The sequence below is a fragment of the Gavia stellata genome, chromosome 8 (genome assembly GCF_030936135.1).
Source record: "Gavia stellata isolate bGavSte3 chromosome 8, bGavSte3.hap2, whole genome shotgun sequence".
In the NCBI taxonomy this organism is placed as follows: Eukaryota; Metazoa; Chordata; class Aves; order Gaviiformes; family Gaviidae; genus Gavia; species Gavia stellata.
In genome coordinates this window covers 18172750-18193777 of record NC_082601.1, presented here as the reverse complement: position 1 = coordinate 18193777, position 21028 = coordinate 18172750, and the positions used below count along the sequence as shown (strand labels likewise).

The window sequence follows — 21028 nt, the reverse complement described above, 5'->3', positions numbered from 1 at the left end:
GCCCCACAGCCCCTTAAGATAGAAAGATCTCCTTTATTAATGAACCCCAACAGTATTTCTTCAGATACAGGAGTTTTGAACTCAAATACTCAGAAGAAACCAAGTTAATATTGCATTATTCTCATAAGAAATACTGCAACTTATTTCTGGTAACATATTGCAAAGCGAAACAGCTTGAAAAGAAAAAAAAATTAAAAAAGAAAAGAAATTAAGTCAATCAAACTGGAATTAAGGTTTTGTTTCTTGGAACGATCGAGTCCTCGCAAGCACAGCTCGTTTCTGCAGATTACTCCCCAAACTGTCGTACAAACAGACCCCGATTGCTTGAATTCCTTATGAACCCACAGAGGTGCAACATTAAAAGCTACGATTATCAGGTAGCAAGTGCCCCAACCTTCATCCTCCACGGCAGCCTCAGTGACCCTGGTGTTAACGGGTTGTGAATGTCTTCCCCCTAAAAGGATGCAGAGAGGGGTCAGCACAGTCCCTGGCACTGTTCTGGGGTCCCCCAGGGTGGCTACGGGGCTTTTGGTGGGGCACACACTTGCACTGGAGCTCTTAAAGCCAGGCAGGCACGGCTGGTTCAGAGCTCACATGTGTTTGTGGCTGCAGAACCAGGTCAGGGGGCTGTGCGGAGGAGTTGGCTTTTGCAGAGGGGACAACCCCGCTGCCCCACAGCACAACACAAAGGGGACATGCCAGAACCAACAGAAAAAGGACACCAAGAGGCTCTGGGATCAGCAGAGGGTAAAGGACCTGAGGGAAACATGTTCGCGCAACTGCTCTCCTCCACCCACTTTGCTCTGGGCTGCTTTATGCACAAGAGGGAACCCGCCAGCCGTCTGCTGGCCAAGGGCAGCCAGAGGCTCCGGGGAGCTGCAGGTGCACTGGGCAGCAGGAACCTGCTACGGCACCCACAGACCCCCAGGAGGGACCTGGCCACTCTCCCCCGTGAGCTGGAACTGTTCCCAGAGCCGATCAGCCAGCTTTAATAAAACAGTGGAAAAGCCCCACGAATGCCACCATGGTCTTGGGGGGAGACAGTGGAGGCACCAGGGCTTGCAGAGCCATGTATCGGCCTTCTTTGCCAAAGGACCTGGCAGCACAGGGTGTGCCACAGACCCAGCTCCTGCAAAGGACATGCAAGGCAGTAAGCGAGTGTGGTGGAGGGAGCACAGGGGTCCAACACACCCTGAACCAGTCCTTCACTTCAAGGCACCCAGGCAAGCACCTCACTAGGAAACACCCCCTTTCTCTCTCAGATGGGGTCCCAGCACATCAGGCCCTGGTCTGGTCACCCCCACAGCATCCCAGTCCTCCCCAGACTGGATTCTGCCTAGCTGAGAAGGAGCGAGCTCGTGGCTGGCAGGGAAGCCCAGAGAGCTGGCCCCCACTTTGCTACTCACGTGATTGTTTTCATTTCTTTCTTTTCTGCATCTGGACGGGCACGGTTCAGCACCTTGAGGAAATCCGATGTTTTTGCCCTCATACGTGTGTGAATATAGGCCTGTGTTTCATTGGGACAAAATGGGGATACATCAGGATCCCATCTTCATAGCTGAGATTTCAGGACACTGGGTAGGAGCTATCTTTCTGCTCCCCGTTGGGAAAGCACTGAGCTCTGCACAGCCATGGTGCTATGAGGGGAGTTCAGGAGGCAACAGTGAAAATTACTGCCTGAGCACTGGTCAAAGCCAGGTCTTTCTGAACAACTGCCCTTATTTCTGTTCCCAGAAAGAAAGGAAAATAGATTAAAAAGGGAAAAAAAACCTGCTTCCCATCCTAGCAGCGAAGTAAACGGGCACTGCCTGTGCCAAAAAACAGGGAGAAGGTGACGATGCATCATTTGCCAACCCTGTGTGATTGGGGAGGGCAATGCCAGACCCTAGTGAGTTCTCAGAGGGACACCCCTGCCCTGTGCTCCTCCCCTGCAGCACCCAGGTTAGATGGAATGAAGCTACCCTGTATCCCCCAGCCCCGTCCCCTCGGTACCTTTGAGCACTTGATGTGATAGTGCAGGTAGTCCCGGAACGTGTGGATCAGGTTTATGGTGTTGTCTCTGGCAGCAGCATTGGTGTGACGGGGGAACAGCACTGAAAGAAGGGGGCAACACAAACTGTTAGTGCCTCCTGAGGCTACTAAAGGGCTTCAGGTTCCTCCAGTGCTGGAGGCTTCAGGGTGTGCTTCTCTGAATACCTATTTTGCTCTCTACAATGAGCCCTTCACTGTGACACATACCAAGATGAAGCAGCACTTGTGATTTTAAACACAGGGCTTAGCAGCACTTTCCCACATCTCCCACAGCAGCCTGGACACAGCTGTGCACTCTGGAAGATGCAGGCAAGGCCAGGTGCCCAGAGATGACGGCACTGTAGGAAACTGCATGACACTACTTCAGTGCTTGGGAGAAGCAAAGGGAGGAGATAGCTGGGAGGCAGACAAGGGCGGCCAGGCTGCTCAACTGATTTCAAGATCCAGACTGCACTTGGATCTTGAAATCAGTTGTAGATCCCTGCCCAACAGCTTGCTGGCCCTGTGACAGAGCCAGACTTGGTTACTGAAGGGGTCCAGTGGTTCCATCTTTCCACAGGCTGGTGCTGTGCTAAGCGTCCCAGATCCAAGGGCTGAAAGACCTTTTTGTCTGGGTGATGATCTCACCTGGGACTGTCAGATCAGATAACAGGGGAAGTGCTCTCGACAAGGATGACGTCTTGCTTGCAGTCCCAGACCTGCCATTAGACAGCCCTCCCATAGCTGGCGAGCTGCCCTAACCTCGAGGCACCATTCCCAGCACTGGAGGAGGGCAGTGCTAACTTCATCTTCCCCGCAGTGGCTGTGCTCCACCTCTGAGCTCCAAACTGCAGGAATGCTGGCCTGAGAGGCCCTAATGGCACATCCAACCATGACCCCCAATTTCTCTGGAAGAGACCTTTCCCTTTGAACAGGGCAAGGTTTGGACTCCTCAGCTCAGCCCTCAGCATTGTTGCCCAGGAGGAAGCGATGACTCCGCTGGCCAGCACCTCTGCAGGCAGGGGAAAGTGGCTCATCAGAGATGGAAGTGTTTGGCCCAGACCAAAGAGGCAGAACTGGAGAAGCAGAACTCGCTGCCCTGCTCCTGCTCTCTGGTTACCTCTGCTGATCAAGCACTGCACAGGTGCCTGCAGCTGGACAAGCTACAAATACACTTGCGTGAAACCTTCCACAAGAAATCTCCAGTTTCCACAATATCGCAGCAAAGCCACCCTTCCCTTGCTCCCAAATACTGAACTTATTTTGTAGGCAGACACTAAATGGCTCATTGTCCACTTCCACGCCTTCTTACCCACAGCAAAGCTGAGGTGACCTGATACGGCAAAGGGACACACAAAAGGGGGCAGATAACACAGAATGCAACTCCAGAGTCTCTTCAGCCCCCAGTGACCCACTTGAACACTCAGGGAAGGTAAATTCCTTTTTGTTTTTCATGCAGCAGCAGGAACCTCTCTCCTCCCTGAGTGTCCCCAGGCCTCAAAGCTGCCTGCTTACCAAAGGTGATGTAGCCAATATTGTCGCCGACAGCCGCGTCTGTGTCTTTCAGCTCCAAGGGCGGCTCCCTGTGGCTGAAGAGCACTTGTGGGGCTGTATGACTGGCCCGACGACCCTCCTTGAACTCCTGAAGAAGACAAAGCGAAGGTGACTCCTCCTGCAACACTCCAGCAACACACTGGGAAAGCAAATGGGGTGTCCCCACTCCCACAGGGCAATCGAGCAGGAGGTTTCCCAGCTTTCCCTGAATGGGCCGAGTCCATTGGGCCAAACCTCCGGAAAACAATCCTTTTTCCCAGCAGAATCAGACCAAAATGCACAGCTGTCCTGGGTTTACATGTGTTCGTAGCGCAGCCCCTCAGCTGGGGTGGCTTTCAGTGTCACAATTCCTGTGCGGGTATTTTGTGGAAGGGACACCTCTGAGCAAGCACATGACATGGCACAGCTCCTGCCAGGAAGTGAACACCATCAACACTTCCAGCAAAAGCAGGCAGCACCCATCACCCCAGAGGAAAGGAAATTCTCAGAAAGGGCTGCAAGGTCTCCATCGCACCTAGTGTAAAGGCTCTGCCATTTGAAAAAGCATCTCCCACCAGGAGTCTTTGCCTAGGCATTAAGAGGCATCTATAGGGTTTGAAGCTTATGTGTGAAGCCTGCTCATCCTAAGACTTCTCTACGTCTTGAAACAACACCTCCAAGCTTGGACATCCCTTCCGCCAGGGAACCTCTCTGACAGCGGCACAACCCCCACCTCACATGAAATGAACTGGCTCCGCATTTCAGGAGTTACAGGACTGTCCCTACATGGGGCTGGGAAAGTCCAGACACCATTCCTGGGCCCCAAGGCAGGGCAGCCTCCCCTCTGCCTCACTGACCCCCAGCCCAACCTACATATCATCAGCCACCCTCAGTCTCTCCTCCCTTCTTAGCACAGCTCACCCTGGGAAGGGCAGGAGCATCCGTGCTCCTTTTAGAGAACTGAGTACTTCACTGGGGTTTCCTTAATGAAATGCTTAGCTTGCACTTCTGTCTGCTTATGCCAGAGGGTGAAATGGTTTAAACGCCTTCACTGGTTAGTTAATGGTCAGATTTTCTCCATGAGAGCCCAGATGAGCAGCCACAGTGCCAGCTGGGCTGTGTTAAGCAAGAGCAATAGCTGGAGGGAAGGAGCCAGTATGACTCAGAGTGGAAATTCTTGTGGCTGGGCAGGAGCAGGGTTTGCTGTTGTGAAAACCAAGAACTTGGGACATGGAGACTCTGGGACAGCTGTTGCCATGAAGCCCTGCCACCTCCCTGGGAGCCTCACAAACCCTGTTTTGTTCACCACCTCACACCTCCCTCCTGGTTTTAAAAGGTTAATTCCAGGCTGTGGGATATGCTGGTGGGGAAAAGCTCAAAGCCAGAACATATGCCCTGCCCATAGCTAAAGCACACAGAGAGCAGAGCTATGAGGTAAGACTCCCATCACAACAGACTGTGTTGTAATGACCCCCAACACAGGTAAACTGGCATTCAGCAAACTGGGCCAGTGACTTGCTGTCCACAAGCTTGTCAGCAGCGCGGCCTGGCACCCCCGAATGAACGGGCTGAAGCTCCTCTTGCCCCAGAACACCCTGCAGGGCCCTGCTCCACAGCCATGCCATTACAGGAGGCTCCCCAGGTGCTTCAGCAGACACAAGGTGAGCTCAGCGGGCCAGCGACAGGGATGAACACATGCACCAGCATGCACTAAACCCTCCCCAGCTGTCAGCAAATGTCTCAATCTTCACAGGCTGCATGCAGTCACTAACAGACACGCGAAGCGTTTACTACAGGTCTCTGAATGCTACCCAGCTAAGTGGCAGCTGCAAAGGGCAGCTGAGTCCAAAAGTACTTAGCATTACTATGATTGATTCAAGTCTGCAAACTAAGCAAATTCATAGCTTTGAAAAGCTCAAATCCAAGAGCCCATCACAGCACGTGAGAGCAGTCACACTGAGCTGCTTCCAGTCTGAGTCTCTGCAGCATTTGCGCATTAGTGGGAACAAACCTCGAGGTGAAGATGACTCTCAGCACCATTCCAGGTCCAGCACAACATCGCCTTGTCCTTTCTGCTCCCCCTATGGCCTCTACACCACTCTCTCAGTTCCTCAGCTGGCTGGCGATCCCTATACCACAGCTAGCTGCACTACAGGGCTTCAAGGTGGATACTGAAGTATTCATCATGGTGTTTCTCAATTGTAACACATATTATGTTTGATTGTCCATACGAGCAAGACCATCGATAATAAAGATGCCAGTGCAAGAGCCTGGATTAGAAGATACGCTGCCTATGCCTATTAACATGGTTCTTCCATCCCAGGGCAGACTGGAGGCCTGCAAAGCATTTACGTGCATTAAACTGCCTGCAAGCTCACTTCAACCTAACATCTGCTTGTTCAGCAATGCTGCTTCAAGCAAGAAGGCATCTGAATCGAGGACCAGACCCTTTCTCCATAATTCAGTTTCCATACCTGCATAAACACCTTTCCGATCACCACATCATCGTCATCCTTAAATACCGTGCTGAACACAACTGTGACGCGGTCCTTTTTCGCCTCGACATACCTGCAGGTGGGTGAGAGAGAAGGCAGCCATGAACAGGAGCTAAGAAGTACAACTGGATGAGGAAGCAACCGCATGACAAGGTCAAGTAGATTCAACAACCATTCACAGGCCTGGCTGCTGAAAATTTCCCCTCCCTCGAGACAGTATTTACAGAGCAAAACATTTCTGTTGGGAACGGCCAGTTCCTCTCCTGCATGCAGCCACAAGTGCTGCCACTAACAGAGATGCTTGTGTAACATCCCTGCAGCCCGAGGCATGAGCATTACCCTCACTGGATACTTCTGACAGCCTAGGACAGGCCCTTATTACCCTGCTGAAGCATGGAGCAGTAGGATTTCCTGACTTTCCACCATATCCTATGGCTGTGCGCAGGAGCAGAGAGTGTACTGACAGCTGTCCGACTCCCGTGCTGCTTGGTTTGAACACTTACATTGTCTCATCATCCCTGTAGTGGATGACAGCTCTTTTCTCTCCTTCTTTGCCTTCCTCCTGGAATTTGAAATACTTCTCAAAAACCGAAGCAAAGCAGTTGCGCTTCAACATGCCGGCTTGGTGCACGATAGCGTCCTTGTCTGCGGGAAGGTTCTCCAGGTCGTAGAGCAAAGAGACATTGTAACCTGGGGAGGGACCACCACTAACCTTAATAATCTATGCAGGGCCTTAATGAAGCAAGAGACATTTTCCAGAAAGACACACCTACAGTCCCCACCTTTGCCTTATGCCCTCCCAAAAGCCCCAGGAGTGAGTGCTTCCTACCCCAAGACTTGCCAGAAGCCATGCCTGAACTCAGTTCGTGGCCATGGCAACGCTCCTGGGGCTCCTTCCCGAGCTCCCAGACACACGTGCTGGCTGAGCTGCTCCCAAGTTTTTGCAGTGAGTAGGAAGAGATGCTGTCACAGGTAACCATGGTTTTCCTGTGCCTCACGAAGCGTCTTTGAGAAGAACAAAGTCCCCAACCGTGAGGAACAGAGGCTTCCCGGAGGAGGGCTGCATCAAGAATTACAGCTTGTGCTGCAAGCTACTTCAGCCCTGACGTACCTGAGCCACCTGTTAAATTGCCATTCATTGTACAGACAGCCCCAGATATCAAGCTCTTGAAGTGCAGCCTTCATTTGAGCATTGCTAAGGCGACTTAAGTCACTTTGGAATTGCATTCACACACACACTGTAAATGTTACAGCAGGATTACCTGATTCAGGATTTACCAAGTAGTTTCCATACACTTTCTTCAATACCTAGGAAAGAAATTAAACATTGAGAGCACAAGCTATCAGAGTTGTTTCCTCCTGCACAGCCCAGGCCATGTTCAGTCTCCATTTAGAAACATAAAATTCAGCATCTGCCTCCTCCAGTCTAACTGAACTTGGACAAATATTAAGGCATCGGCTTCTAATATTATTACCTGCTCTTACTCTAGGCAGAGCTCCCTGAACCTCACTTGACAGGGGACGTGCTGCAGGACAGGACTCAGAACTGGAACTTTGTAAAGTTCTTGCTAGTCTTGAACTTGTGCGGGGAAGAAAACCCCTTCCATACGCCTCATACCTTTGAAGGAGAACTGTCAGCAGAGCTTGACACAACAAATCTCAAGGCTACAGCCCTCCCTCCCATTCAAAGGTGGATGCAAAGTGTACAAAAGCGTGCCCTGTCCCTCTCCTTGTGGGAAGGCGAGTTCAGAGCAGGGGTCATGTGCAGTGTGGCCAGGCGATCATCCACCCTGTCTCAGCTTATTGCATGGGACAGATGGGGATGGTGAGGAGACTGCCAGGCAGCCTGGATGCCTCCCAGAAGCAGAGCCGCCTACAGCACAGCAAAAACCTTTCTTCAAACATAATTGCTGCTGAATTTTACATCAATGGCAATTTTCAACTGAGCCATAGCTCTGTGTCAATGAGGGGGCCGGGAACAGGAGGTATTTCACAGAGAACACAATAACGTTGTGGCAGAACTGGCCCTCCTGGGATGACACCCACTACAACGCAGAGAGGATGCACAAGCTCTCTGCATAACAAAACCTCCTCTCAGCAGAGAGCCTGCCTGCCTGCAGTGGCCCAGGGAGATGCTGTCTTAGCAGGAACCCCACTTTGCACTCCTCACAGGGGGGTTTGACCAAAGATGGAGCGTAAACAAGCTCCATCATCTCCAGCAAAGCACAGAAAGCAAGTTCGTTAACTGGCAATTTAAAAAATGTAATTTCTATTTAGTCAGCACTCCCAAGGCAGTCCTGCATAGATCCTGTTTTCCTCTATAAGCTTGAGAAGTTGCCTTCCACCACCACCACAGCGGCTGATGGTGCATGGTGGTGTCATCACAGCGGTTCTCTTGGGATCACACACCATACCAATCCTCACTAAACATGCTGGGAGGCATCCAACATTTGGGCTGTTTGATTCTCTTGTTTGCCAGCAGCAGTACCTTCAGTAGCAGGCAATGCTGCTCCTAGAAAGCTCCGCATACAGGAACGAGGAAAGCAGGACACTCAGTCATATTTATTCTGACTTTGGTAGGTCCTGTAGCAACTCGCAGGAATTCACTTTGGGTTCAAATCCCCTGTTTCTCACCAGAGTCTCAATAAACTTATGAAGCAGTTTGCTTGTTTTCCTCCAAGTACAGACACCCAGAGGCAAAAGCCTGCTGAAGAGCCTTGGATGAACCCCATTTGCTACCATACGGAGATTTGAAAACTGACTCAGGAACTGAGTCACACTTCCTGCCTCACCACCCAACCACAGCTCAGAGAGGCTCCTTCTTTCTACCATAAATGGCCCTCCACAGCCCTGGCCCATTCAACAGGAACTGAACCTGCTACTTCACACAGCAGCAGCGAAAAGGGAACCAGTCTGCAGATCAAGGTCTGCACATGCAGCAGAAGCCCCTCACTTGCTCTTAAGTGTGGTTAGAGTCAGAAGAGCAGCGCCATGGGACTCCGGATTTGTCTTGGTGCCTTCCTTCACTTGCAGGCTCAGCATATCAGTCAGGGAAACTATTTCTATATGATCAGGCCTCACACTCATTTGGACTGTAAAAATTAGTGGTGCCTTTCACCTTTCAGGTTGTAGGGTCATATAAGACAACTTCTTATTCACGAGAGAGTGTGAACACACTTTGCCCTTGTCTTACAGCAAAGTGGGACTCCTGGTTGGCACAGGGTTGCTCCTTTGACCGGCATGAGATAGGAGCACAGATGCTTCGCTAAGGGTTAGATGTTAGATCCATCAATATCACAAGGACATTGCCCATGATAAGACAGTATTTGTAGGCTCAAGGCCCAGAGATGCTCACTCACCTCGTCAGCACCATGTTCCTGGAGTTCCTTGTAGAATTTCAGAGAAATACTGACCATCACTTTTGTCTTGTCTCCATTAGGGTTTGAAATATGGTAAAGAACTCCATCAAAGTCTATGAAGCAAGCAAGAGAAACGTGAGGGAACAGGAACCAGTTCCTATTTCTGAGGAAGGTTTTCCCCACATGTTCTAGGAACTACATAAAGCGACGCTGTTCCCCCTGCTCCAGCCCTCACGCATACACCAAGAGAGAAACCCGTAATTAAGGAAAGTGGTAATGTCATGTAGGGAAACTTGTTATCATTCAAAGGGCTGAAACAGTTTTGACACCCGTCCATCACAGAAAGCCTTAGTCTAGTGTCATTTAGCATCCTTGGCAAATCTGCTTGTGCTCAACACACGAGGATACAAACACACAGAGACGGGAGCCTTCTGGATGGCCAGTACAGAAAGTGACTGACATGCCCACCGGGCCAGTAAAGGCAGCTCAGCTGCTGCCTGCTGAGAGAAGCTTCCACTTCACTGCAGAATGGGCAGGAAGGGCAGGAGGCAGGGAAAGGCAACCCTCCAGCTACCTAGCAAGCTCCCCATGGAGCTCTGCAGCTTACACAGATTCTTGATAACAGAAGCAAAAAATCAGTTGCTGAATGAACACTTGAACTTCCTTGGCACTTCTCATCCTGGAGAGCAAACTTGAGGCGATGAATTAATCTTGCCTGTCACCCCTTCTAACAACCCAAACCAGATGGTGCTAAAGACCTGATAACAAGTAGCATCAAGGGCAGGACTGGAGAACAGGTGAGAAAAAAGAGCTATGTAGCATGCATGCACCAAACAAAGCGCTGCCACCACTGAACTCACTGCTGTGGGGAAAGTCCCAGGGAAGGCAGATGGACAGAGAAAACAGTGGGGCAGTTGACAAAGCCCTAGCTCTGAGGACACTGCAGGGTGTCCATGCTGTCTGCCCCTGCGCGGCTGTCCTCCCCCCACAGCAGTGCTGGGCACACCAGGAATAACCGTGAGCAGACTGTTCAAGCCAGCGCTTTTTGCAGAGAAGTCAAGAGAGCTGTGGAGCTTACCTGCAAATGTTACTTCTACTGCCTCTGGTTTATTTCTAAAAAGCAAACAAAGGAGGTAAATGAGAACTCAAAACAGCAGCCTCCAAGCTGTGAAGGAAAGAGGATTAATTTCCAATGCCTTATTTCTCACAAGCAGCTCTACCTGAAAGCCCTTCTATCTCCTTCTGTTCAACTAGCAGGTAACCTTCAACAAGAGATCTTAGACTTCTCCCCATTCCTATAAGCACCAGTTTTACCCCACATGATATAAAATAGGCCTTGAAGCTGGCAGAGATTGTTTTTATTTGTAGTTTATTAACAGATTTTGAGATCGCAGTTAGAAATGTCTGAGAAAGCTACTCGTCACTAAGGAGTTTGTTTTAACAAGTGCATTCTCTGTTCAGAACAGCCACAATACAGGTTTGGGGACAGAGGCTCTTTTCTAAGTTCCTGCAACACCAGTTCATGGAAGGGACTTAGAGGCTGAGCAATCCTTCCTGACACGGTGCCCCCTTCAACACCAGCAGCATCTCTGCAAATGCGTTCATATAATTCACTCACAGAGAAGACGCCTTCTCCAAGTTTGGGGCCAGAAGCAAACCACAGAAGGAAATTTTCCAGGTGTGCATTTCATCCTGCCTCCCCATTATCCCTTCAAAAATACCCCAACACTATGCCAATCAACTTTGCAGGAAAAACTGTAGATTTGGGTTTGCTCTAACACTGCCTATTGTGGTCTTTGGGATCCCTGATCAGCAACAAGAGCACCTCGCAAGCCAAAGGCACATCACTTCTTACGCTGTGGGTATGAAGATTTAACAACAACTTAACAAACCCTATATGCCAGTTTGTCCATGATCCGTAGAAGTGTAGGATCCTGTGAAAGATCTAACTGCTTCTGAAAAGTGATTTTGTTGGGACTGGCATTAAGTAACTGCTTTGGGAGCTCCAAGGGGACTGCTATTAACAGGTCATTCTCCAACAGGGAGCAATGCAAAGGTATCTCCACCGCTGAGAGCAGGAGTGGAAAATGAAAACGAGATAAATATGCCAGTGTGCTACTGCTGTTTCACAGCATATCTCTGCTTATTTTTCAAAAGTGGACCATATTAAACAGAGTACAGGCTAATGCTGCTGCTAACAGAAATCTAGCCTCTAAAACAGTTCATTCACACCCGTCTGAACAAACATATTGAAATAAGTCCCCAAACCAAAGCCAGTGTGTTGGGGCAGCGTTGTGGTCTCAACTATGCTGCCACTGCCCAAGGACCTTCAACCTTTTTGCAGAAACTTGCTCAGTCCATGCATGTGTATGCTGCTGGGTACCGGCTACACCTCAGTACATACACCGAGAAAGGTGGGGGAATGACTCAATATCTACTTCCCCTCACCATATTCTGGAAAGGTTTTAATGATTATTTTTCCCCAGCAGAAAGCACTGTTCTTCCATCAGCTTTTCTGCAGACAGCCTCATTCCTGGAAGCCAGGAATGACCACGATGTGCTAAAACTCAAGATGGACAACGCGGGGAGACCAAGGCACTGAATAGCACTAATCCCAGACTATGCACCAGGTCAACAACATTTTACTTGGGTGGAAAGGGACAAATTAACCCCTAGCCAGAGATCGTAAGTGGAAACGATGAGGTGTTGCTGCTTCTTGAAAGTTATTAGCTGTGAAAAGCAACAGCCCTTTTTGTTGGGAGGCTGGAGAGCCTCTGTCTTTTGTGCTGCATTGCTGAAGATAAAAACCACACACTTGAAAGAAGCAGTGCGAGTGCACCGAAGGCAGGTCCTTTAGTTTAAGAGCTGTGACAGCTACCTGCGACCTCTCTCACTCTCATCTTAACCTCCCAGCCAGGCCCAAGATGGAGGCTCACAGGGCATCCCTGGCTGCACTCAGGCTCTTGGAAAGGGGAGCAATTCCCTAAGCTGCATCCAAGCCACTTCTGCTCACTGAGGACTGCTCAGAACAGGGATGAAAGAAAATCCCACTGATCCCACTTGGTCAGTCAATGCAGACGTGTTCTTCTTTTAGAGCACCACAGTCAGACTTGGGAATCAGCTTGGATGGCAGTATAAATTTTTTATAAAAAAAGAAACCTATGTAGGAAGCTTTAAAGATAGCACAGTCAGGCACACAAGAGCTAGGAATATTAAAGAGGACGCATCCTTAAACCTCTGTTCCATCTTCTCAGAGTTACACCATTCAAACCCCATTCCCCACGCACACGGAGCTGATGCCTCCTGGAGCCCCTGCTTGCAGCAGAGCATCCAAACACAGCACTTCCCTCCAAGCAATGTAGGGAAGCAACTGACAGCCAGGGAGCACTGGAGTAGTTTTACCGAGGAAGGACAATGATCCCCTGCTCGCTCACCCCGTACCCCAGGGGATGGCAGGAAGATCACTTGTCGCGTTATTTAAGAAGCCATGCAAGACCACGTACCCGAAGTCGGTTAATGGCTCTGCACGAGAGCCTTTGTTCTGCACACAAAAGCTTACGGCTAACATGGCCCCATTTCTGAACCTTTCATCATGTAAGCACGATTTCTTAGAGAAGTTATTTTAACACCGATTTCCCAAGTGGCTTGGTTCTTGTACTTGGGGATGGTGAGGAGGGCAGGTATTTAAGGGAAAAGCAGGTAACTGGGCAGAACTTTGGGTGCTGACTATTCAACTGCTTCCCAGCATAGCCTCAGTGAAGTAAGCGCTCACGTGAGCCACATACAGAGCTCCTCGCAGCCACGCCAGCCCTGTTATCTACTGCAGGGTGGTTTTTCTGCCTCGCCTGGCACACACCTAAGTAACCCCGGCCTGGCCCGGCCCAGGGGAGGACAGGGAAGGGTATCAGAAGTGTGGCTGGGAGCGAGGCAAGCTCTCTTAGCCCTTCACAGTTCAGCAGCCTTACAACCCCAAAGTTTAAAATGCTTCTATTTATTTCTCTGGCTCACCTCACCAAAACTATCCTGGCTACTTAAAACATTTCTACAAAGGAAAATTCACCCCTTTTGCTAGCTGAATTGTTCCCCCATCAAGAAGTCCCCAGGCAGAAGAGAGAGGAGCTCTCACCTTCAGCCTCCCACGGCTTCTGGACGAGTAATGGCACCACAGGTCGCCCGCCCGCGATCGCTTCCCCTTGACCTCCCACCAACCCCATCCTGCCAACAGAAATAGCAGCGGGGACATGCCGAACACCCTGCGGAAGTACAGTGTGTCCTCTCCATGTTTAGGCGCTCCCAGCCTGCCCCACTCTCGCACGGGCAAAGGCTTTGTGCAGGGGATGCACAGCAGGCTCAGGACTGGGGCTGCGCCGCTGCAGGGTGGGTACCGGTTACCATCATGATGGTATGATCCCGAACAGCTCTGTCTGGTCTAGCGTGCTCCAGTGTCCCCTGCCTCCTTGATGAGACCCATCCACACCCATGGCGAGAATTGGCAGTTTATCAGCTCAGCACAGAGTGACTGTAAATCTCAGCCATCCTTTTTGTGTTTTACTTCAAAGCAGGGCTCTGGGCAGCCAGGAGCTCGTCTGGGGTTCCCCTCCACCCCTGATTCAAGTCTCTGAGAACCAGACTAAGCCTGGTTACGCTCAGAGGATTTCAGACAGTACAGCCCATCCACTCCTGAGGCAGACAGCTGCTGGGACCCCTGCAAGCTCCTTACCACCAACGCTACCTGAACCATAGCCTCCTCCAGCAACCTTTCCTGTTTGCTACCCTCTGCCCTGAATGGACAATAAAACCAGTGCATACTGGTAATAACTGAAATGGCTCCTTTCTGCACTAAACACTGAATCCAGACCAGACCTTTCTGCAAAACCCTGCCTGAACTCAGACGCTAAAATGGCAGCTGTTCCAAGCAGCGGCCCATTTTCTGATAACACTTATCAGGTTTGAAGTCAAATCCACACCAAATCCCATCTGCCCTCTGCTTATAACAATAAAAGGCCCTGACAGGTTTTACGTCTTCTTGCCCACATTCCTCCTGTTCATCTCCAAATGGCTCCTACGCTCCGTCTATCTAATACAGAGCCAGCTCCAGATCAGATTTTTCACCCCATCAGAACATCCACAGCGCCTGTGGAGAGACGCCAGTGAGCACTTAAGAGCAATAGCAAATCTTTTTTTCTGACAGCACTTCCTCAATTTTGACTCAGACAACTTCCAAATTTCCCCGCTTCATTCTCAGGCCATGGAGGCTCTTAGCCATATGTTACAACAAATTCAAGAACAGAAGAACGAAGACTGTAATTATACAGAGCCCTCATCTTCTGTATTAAACAGACCTAAATGCAAACTTGGCCGATAACCGTATTGAAGCATCTCCCACATCACAATTAAGACCTGTACCCAATAAAGGAGGATGGCAGTTATTTTAACAGCTGCAGGCATGCAGATATTCTAATCTCTTGCCCCAGAGGAAAGGAAAAAAAAAAAGGGGCGGAGGGGTATTTCAAAGCTTAAAGCTCTGAGCAGAGCTTTCAGATCACCAGAGCTGATACACAGTTTGAAGAGAGCGAACCAAATTCAGTGACAGACTGCAGGCCCTCGCTACAGAAAGGTCACCCCAATAAAAAAAATTATGAGCAATGTCTAAAATTATCTGAACAGTTCCTCCACTCCTGGGCCCCACTCAGCTAACAAAAGCTACTCTGCTTAAGCTGCGTGAAATCAGAGCTCCCGTAGCTCTGGCAGCACACCCACCACGAACTCGAGCAGGAGCGCTCCATCAGGGCAATGCAGAGCGGCATACAGCAGCCCCGATGCATGCTGGCTCTCCCCTCTCAGTTAGGTGACCCCTCTGTGCCCAAGCTTTTCCTTCGCAGCAGGCCTGGCAGCCTGGAGGAGGCTGGCTGGTAGCAAAGCATTGGGATTCCCAGCAGACAAAGTACAGGCCTGTCCACAGTGTGCAGGTATGGGCAGGTCTGCTTCCAGCCAGGTCTTCGCCCTGTGCATCTCCATTCCAGCTGCAGGCAAGTAGCCCGCAGTTCCCTGCCAGACTGATCCAACGCTGCGGTGAGTCTCCAGGGAAGAGCCTCATTTCGCACGCACCGTTCACTATGGCCCTTCAGTACAGCAACTGATACCCACTCTTCTGTGGTGTCAAGCACTGGTGGCTGCAGCGAGAAACGTTCTCAGAGTATAATACAGAGCAGGCCCCTCTCGGGAACCCGAGATGAAAACTGAGGCTGGAGCAATGGCAAAACAACTGCGAAAGCCTAACACTTTGCAGATCTGGGCTGCTCCTCCCTCCTGTTCCCTGTGCTATTGCTTGAAAGTAGAGCACTGCCTAGCTCCAGACAGAGGTGGTTCACAATCCACTATCAATGCAAAGTCACCTTCTCTGGTGGCTGAAGTCAGATGTGCTGTGACAGCCCAGGAGCTATGCTCAAACACCTACAGCATGCTCAGTCAATGCGGACAGCCAAGGTTTATCACTAGTACCGCCCATGCCACGCTGAACCCAAGGGTACCGCTTTCTGCCAGCGGCATCGCCCGAGCGCTCCTCAGAGTCAGGCAGCTTAAGCTTCAGCAGGTGAGGTCATGCCGGGGGAGACGTGCAGCTCCAGGCTGGGGTTGCAAGGATGCTGAGCCAGCACCTGCTACTGCTGCTGAAGGAAGGAGATCTGATCCCTGCTCTTCCACTGCACCATGGTGCGCAGCCTTTGCACAATGAATGGGATGAGGAAACTCATCTGGGCTAAAAATACAGTTTTGCCTGTTTAATTTTAACCTAGGTCACTTCCCCAATCCTGTTTCCCCTGAAGCCATAGAAATGTCTGTGTCAGCAAGAATGAGGGGGTGCCAGAGGAGCAACCTGTGTTTTTGGTGGGGCTGCTGAGCTCCCCTGAAGCGCCGGAGCCACAGATGGCCACAGCAACTAGTGCAGGGAGTTTCTCCGTGGTGCCCAGCAGGACTCGAAGCTCCTCTCCCCTCCCAGCAGGCCCGAGAGCCTCCAGACGCTCCTCGGTCTCCCCATGATGAACTCACTTTGCATGTCACATCACAAACACAAAGTTCGTGCTACCTGGTTTCACCCAGCGCTCAGCCTCCCTCTCTGAAGGGCTCAGCTCTACAGCTGACAAGCACCAAAGCGACCGCAAATAGGAAATACCATAAAGCACACGGGCGCAGCTTCAGCCCAGCTCTCCAACCAGCTCACAGGAACTGCTCTACATCAGGGAAGTTCAAGCTTCAGCTGTTTTGCTACGTAGCTAATAGTCATGAAGCCCTGCAGATTGGTACCTACTAAAGGCTGCAAAGAAACCAAAGATTTAATTTCAGGTTCTCTTCCCTCCGCCCCCAACCAAGGGAAAAGGCACGCTGTTCTCCCAACTATGCAAATTTGTTTTCTTTTGCACAGTGGGTAAATACTAAGTAACAGTTTGAGATAGATGATTAATTTACTGGATATTTAGGGCAAGCTACGTATGGCTGGAAAACCAAACTCCATGAATGAAGCCCTGTGCTACACTTTCACCGGGGTCAGTTAAATTACAGCAGGACAAAACTGGACAGCAAATCTGTTTTGGGAGGCAATTCCGCCCTGTGTGTTAAACAGGATGAGTATTCACCAGATACAGAAGACAGTCATCAAAATGTTTTACACTTGAATTGTTTGTTGTTTTTTTTTTTCTGTCTGTGCAGTTAGCAAAGGGAAGCGATGATGAGAAACAAAATCTTCCAACTGGTAGAGCTCATTCCCACACATCACGTTTCTATCAGAAATGGGAAAACCTGAGTGTAACTCCAGCTTCTAGGCAACTTCTCAAGTCAAAATGAATTATTCAAAAGCTAATGGAACAGTTTATTCTCTTGACACCTGGAAAAACTCACAAGTTACCTTATTTCATACTGACCAGGTATTTCCCCACTGTAGCAGTTCGATGCTTGAAAGTTTCACCAGCAAATTCCCAACTCAAGTTATTTCAACAGATTCTGGTAGCTTTAGGCCTTTATTTAAAAACGTGGTTGGTTTAAGGAAATGGATTTGAAACAAGAAATTACAATATTAAATAAATAAAAAAAATAATAATCAGATGCATTGAAGTCCGTTACCTATCACCACCTTGATCTAAATACCAACGTTCAATGGTGGCTATCCAAGCAGGTGAGATTTCCATGGGTTTTGCCCACAAAAACAAACTAAATTTGGCATTACCCTACTAATGGGTGGATACTGCCAAGCCCCAAGGACCTTGTCAAGAGAGGACTCTTAGACACAGGTTAGGCCCTGCCTCGAGTGCTGATCTCTATCTGCAGCCTGCCAAGGCACCTTCCACACTGGGAGCTCCAGAGATAGTTGATGGACCTTCACGCAGAGCAGATTTCGACATATATTACATGACAATAACGTTATGAGCAGTTATTAGCTCCAACTTCTAAATGTGACCTAGTTCTACTCAATACGGTGAAATACGAAGTGTCTCTCACCTGAGGGTCCAAGAAAGCTCTGTAGGGAGCCTGTTGAATCATGGCCACAGTGTGGCCCCGGGAAGCAGCGGAGAGTGACACAGCCCACGTCACAGAACAAGTCCCTGGCCAAGGATTTGGAAACAAACCCCGCCCTGCCTGACTCCCAGGCTGGTGCTGAAGCCACGGGGCACACCTGGCTCTGAGACAACCACTACAGACAAATCCATGCATTGCATCTGCCCCGCTCCTGTTTTAGAGCAAATAACTCAAAACCAACTCTGCCCAAGTGTCCAGACTCACTCCTCCCAATCACCTTGCCCTGACTGTCCTGGGTCCATCCCCAAGACACACCTTGGGAAAACCATCACCAAAATAGTGAAATACAGCAAATCGCCTCCTGACTCCAGGCTCAGCGCCACAGGAATGACCCCAGAACTGTGGCCAGAGGGAAAAAAATTTCACATGAATAAACACTGCATAACACCCATTCCCTAAAAGACCTGAAACCAAGAGAAAAAAAGAAAAACAACCAAACACCTCCCTGCACATCTCAGACCTTTGTCTCTGCCCTGTGCTTGCCTGGACAGGAGGGCCCCAGCACAAGCACAGAAGAAAAAGCAGAAGTAAATAACTTCCCCTCCTCCAGCGACATACTCAAGGCACAAAACTTATCTAGAAATGACATCTAAAGAAAAGAACATGCCATAGATGAGTAAGAGGCAGAAGCAGAGCACCATCAGCTGCACTAACAATCAATCCAGGAACAATCGGTATGCCAGGCAAGCGTTTAGATGCAGAAGCAAGGAGGCTTTGCTGTACAGCGAAATGGAAACTTCAGGGGCCTGCAGGCTGGTGCAGAGCGAGCAACCCCAGCTCTGGTCACACACAGTCAGGGTTTCACGGTGCATTTAAACCCGCAGACTGCGACCTCCATGTTTACACCAACGCAGGGACACATATGCATTTCCTGTCCAGCAGGAAGAGCACCTCAGTATGGACTTGTGATGAACCGAGTGTTTTTGACACACACTATTAACCTCCATACATGTAATATTTTCTAATGGATGCAGCTGCAACACCACAGCAGTCACCTGGGAGCTCTCTCTTCCCAGTGCTGTGCCTGCGCTTTGGGGAAACTTGTTGCGCTAAACGATCAGGCTCAAGAAGAAGAAGCCAAGCTGCTTGCAGGCTTTTATCTCACAAGGCAGTGCAGCCTGTGAGGCTATTTTATTAAAAAAAAACAAACAAAACCCCCCAAAAAACTGAACAAGAAGTCAACTGAGAGGGGAAAGCAGAGGAAATGGCCTCTGTCAAAGTTCTGCACACAAAAGGCTGATAGCTTTGAAAGCTGCTGGAGGAAAAGGTGACACAGAAAAAGGCACCTGCCGGGGGGGGTGCTTTTCTGGAGCAGCCCGGCCTGAGCAATTTGAGGCGCCAGGGCAGGCTCCACCCCAGAGATAACACCACCGAGCTTTGCTTCTCAATGCTTTGTCTCCGTACAAAGGTGCCCCATGTTACTCACGCCAGCAGACAGCGCAGCGAGCCCGTGGGTAGCTCGGCTGCAGATAAGGACATTCATATGAAGGGACTCTCTTTCGAGCTAAGCTGTGCTCAGACAAGCACCTTTACAGCCCTGGTGCAACACTCGTAGCAAAATAATCACTGGCTCCCCAGGGACTGAACTGTGCCAGCCAGAGATGCAGGTGCAAACCAAGCCCCCCAACCCACCCCTCGGAGGCCAGGACACCCACCAGACCGGCACCAGGGGCCATGACAGAGCCATGGGCCTGCATCCCTCTGGCTCCCTGCATCCCTCCGGTTGAGGAAAGCAAAGTGGGGCAGGCTGGAATCTCGTCCCCACCCCCAAAGCAAAAGGCTGAGGCCACGGCTCCACACACAGGCTTCCTGTTCCTCAGCACCCTCCCGCACATTCTGTACCAGCACTGGCACCCCGCTGGGCCCGTTCTGATGAAGGCTGCTTTACCCAAAGCAAACATCCCTGCAAATCCACCTTCCCCACAACTCCCTCCTTGCCCAGGCCCTCTTCTCCGGCTCTGCTCCCTCAGCACACCTCAACGCTGCAATCTCCAATACACTCCCCAGCTCTCTCCTCCTTCCCCAGGCCTCCACACTGCCCTAGCACTAACCACCCCACCAAGCCCCACTGTCCCCTCCAATTCTGTCTGTCTGACTTCGCTCCCTCATCACCCAGCCCTTCCCTCTGTCCAAGCTCCGATCAACTCCACCGCTCCCAGCTCAGTTACCCCTGCCCAGACCACCCTCCTCCAGCACGGACCCTCCTCCCAGCCCTCTCACCCCGCAGACACCCATCCTGTCTCTGCTCTACCCCCATCGCTCTCCCGGCCCCCATCCTATCCCAGTGCCACCCCCCCATCATTCTCCAGGCCCCCATCCTGCCTTGGCACCACCCCTCCCAGCCCCATCATCCCCCAGCTTCCATCCTACTCCTGTACCAACTCCTCAGCTCAGCCCCCTCCCTTCTCCGGCCCCCATCCTGCCTCGGTGCTCCCCCCCCCGCCCCGCTCAACCCTATAATCAGCCGGGACCCACCCTACACCGGCACCACCCGCCCCGTCACCCTCCAGGCCCACCCCTCTGCCCAGGCCCCCGGCACAGCCCTGTCCCCGCCAGCCCGCGCCCCCCGTCCCTCCCTTAGTCCGCGGTCCGGCCCGGCCCCGCCGCCCCCGCCCCGGTCAGGCCCGGCCCGGCCCCCCCGTTCCTACCCGGCGGCCGCGCCCTCGAACTTGAGCGTGAGGGTCTCCTCGATGATGCGGTTGTTGACCTCGAGCAGGATCATGTCGGTGCCGGGGAGGGGAGGGGCTCTCAGGGCGCCGAGGCCGGAGGGAGCCGAGCCCGCTGAGCGCACCGGGGACCCGCCCGAGCCTGCGCCGCCGCTTCCGCTCTCGCGCCTGCGCGTCACTTCCGGCCCCGGCCGCGGCGGAGCCGGCAGGCGGTGGCGCAGGCGCGCCCGTCCCTCCCGCCCCGCCCTCGCCCTCCGCGCTGACGTCACGAGATGCCCCGCCCACCGGACCGTGGACGGGGCGGGAGGAGAAGGGGGGACGAAAAGGGGGGTGCGACGGGGGAGTGGGGTATACCGGCGGTCCCCCTAAATGTGGTGGGGCACGGGCAGAGGGGTAC

The 21028-nt window shown here is 51.3% G+C and overlaps 1 protein-coding gene across 1 annotated transcript; it reads right to left on the bottom strand.

Annotated features, from left to right (window-relative positions):
- Window positions 1–13: 13 nt before the first annotated feature.
- ARPC2 (actin related protein 2/3 complex subunit 2) lies at window positions 14–20760 on the bottom strand. The gene is made up of 10 exons (XM_059820107.1): window positions 20614–20760; window positions 10476–10510; window positions 9398–9510; window positions 7301–7346; window positions 6542–6728; window positions 6018–6111; window positions 3526–3652; window positions 1993–2093; window positions 1407–1507; window positions 14–454 (listed from the first exon to the last, which is right to left on the bottom strand). Exons 1-10 carry the CDS (start codon window positions 20685–20687, stop codon window positions 430–432), a joined length of 903 nt encoding a protein of 300 aa, XP_059676090.1. The 5' UTR covers window positions 20688–20760; the 3' UTR covers window positions 14–429.
- Window positions 20761–21028: the final 268 nt, after the last annotated feature.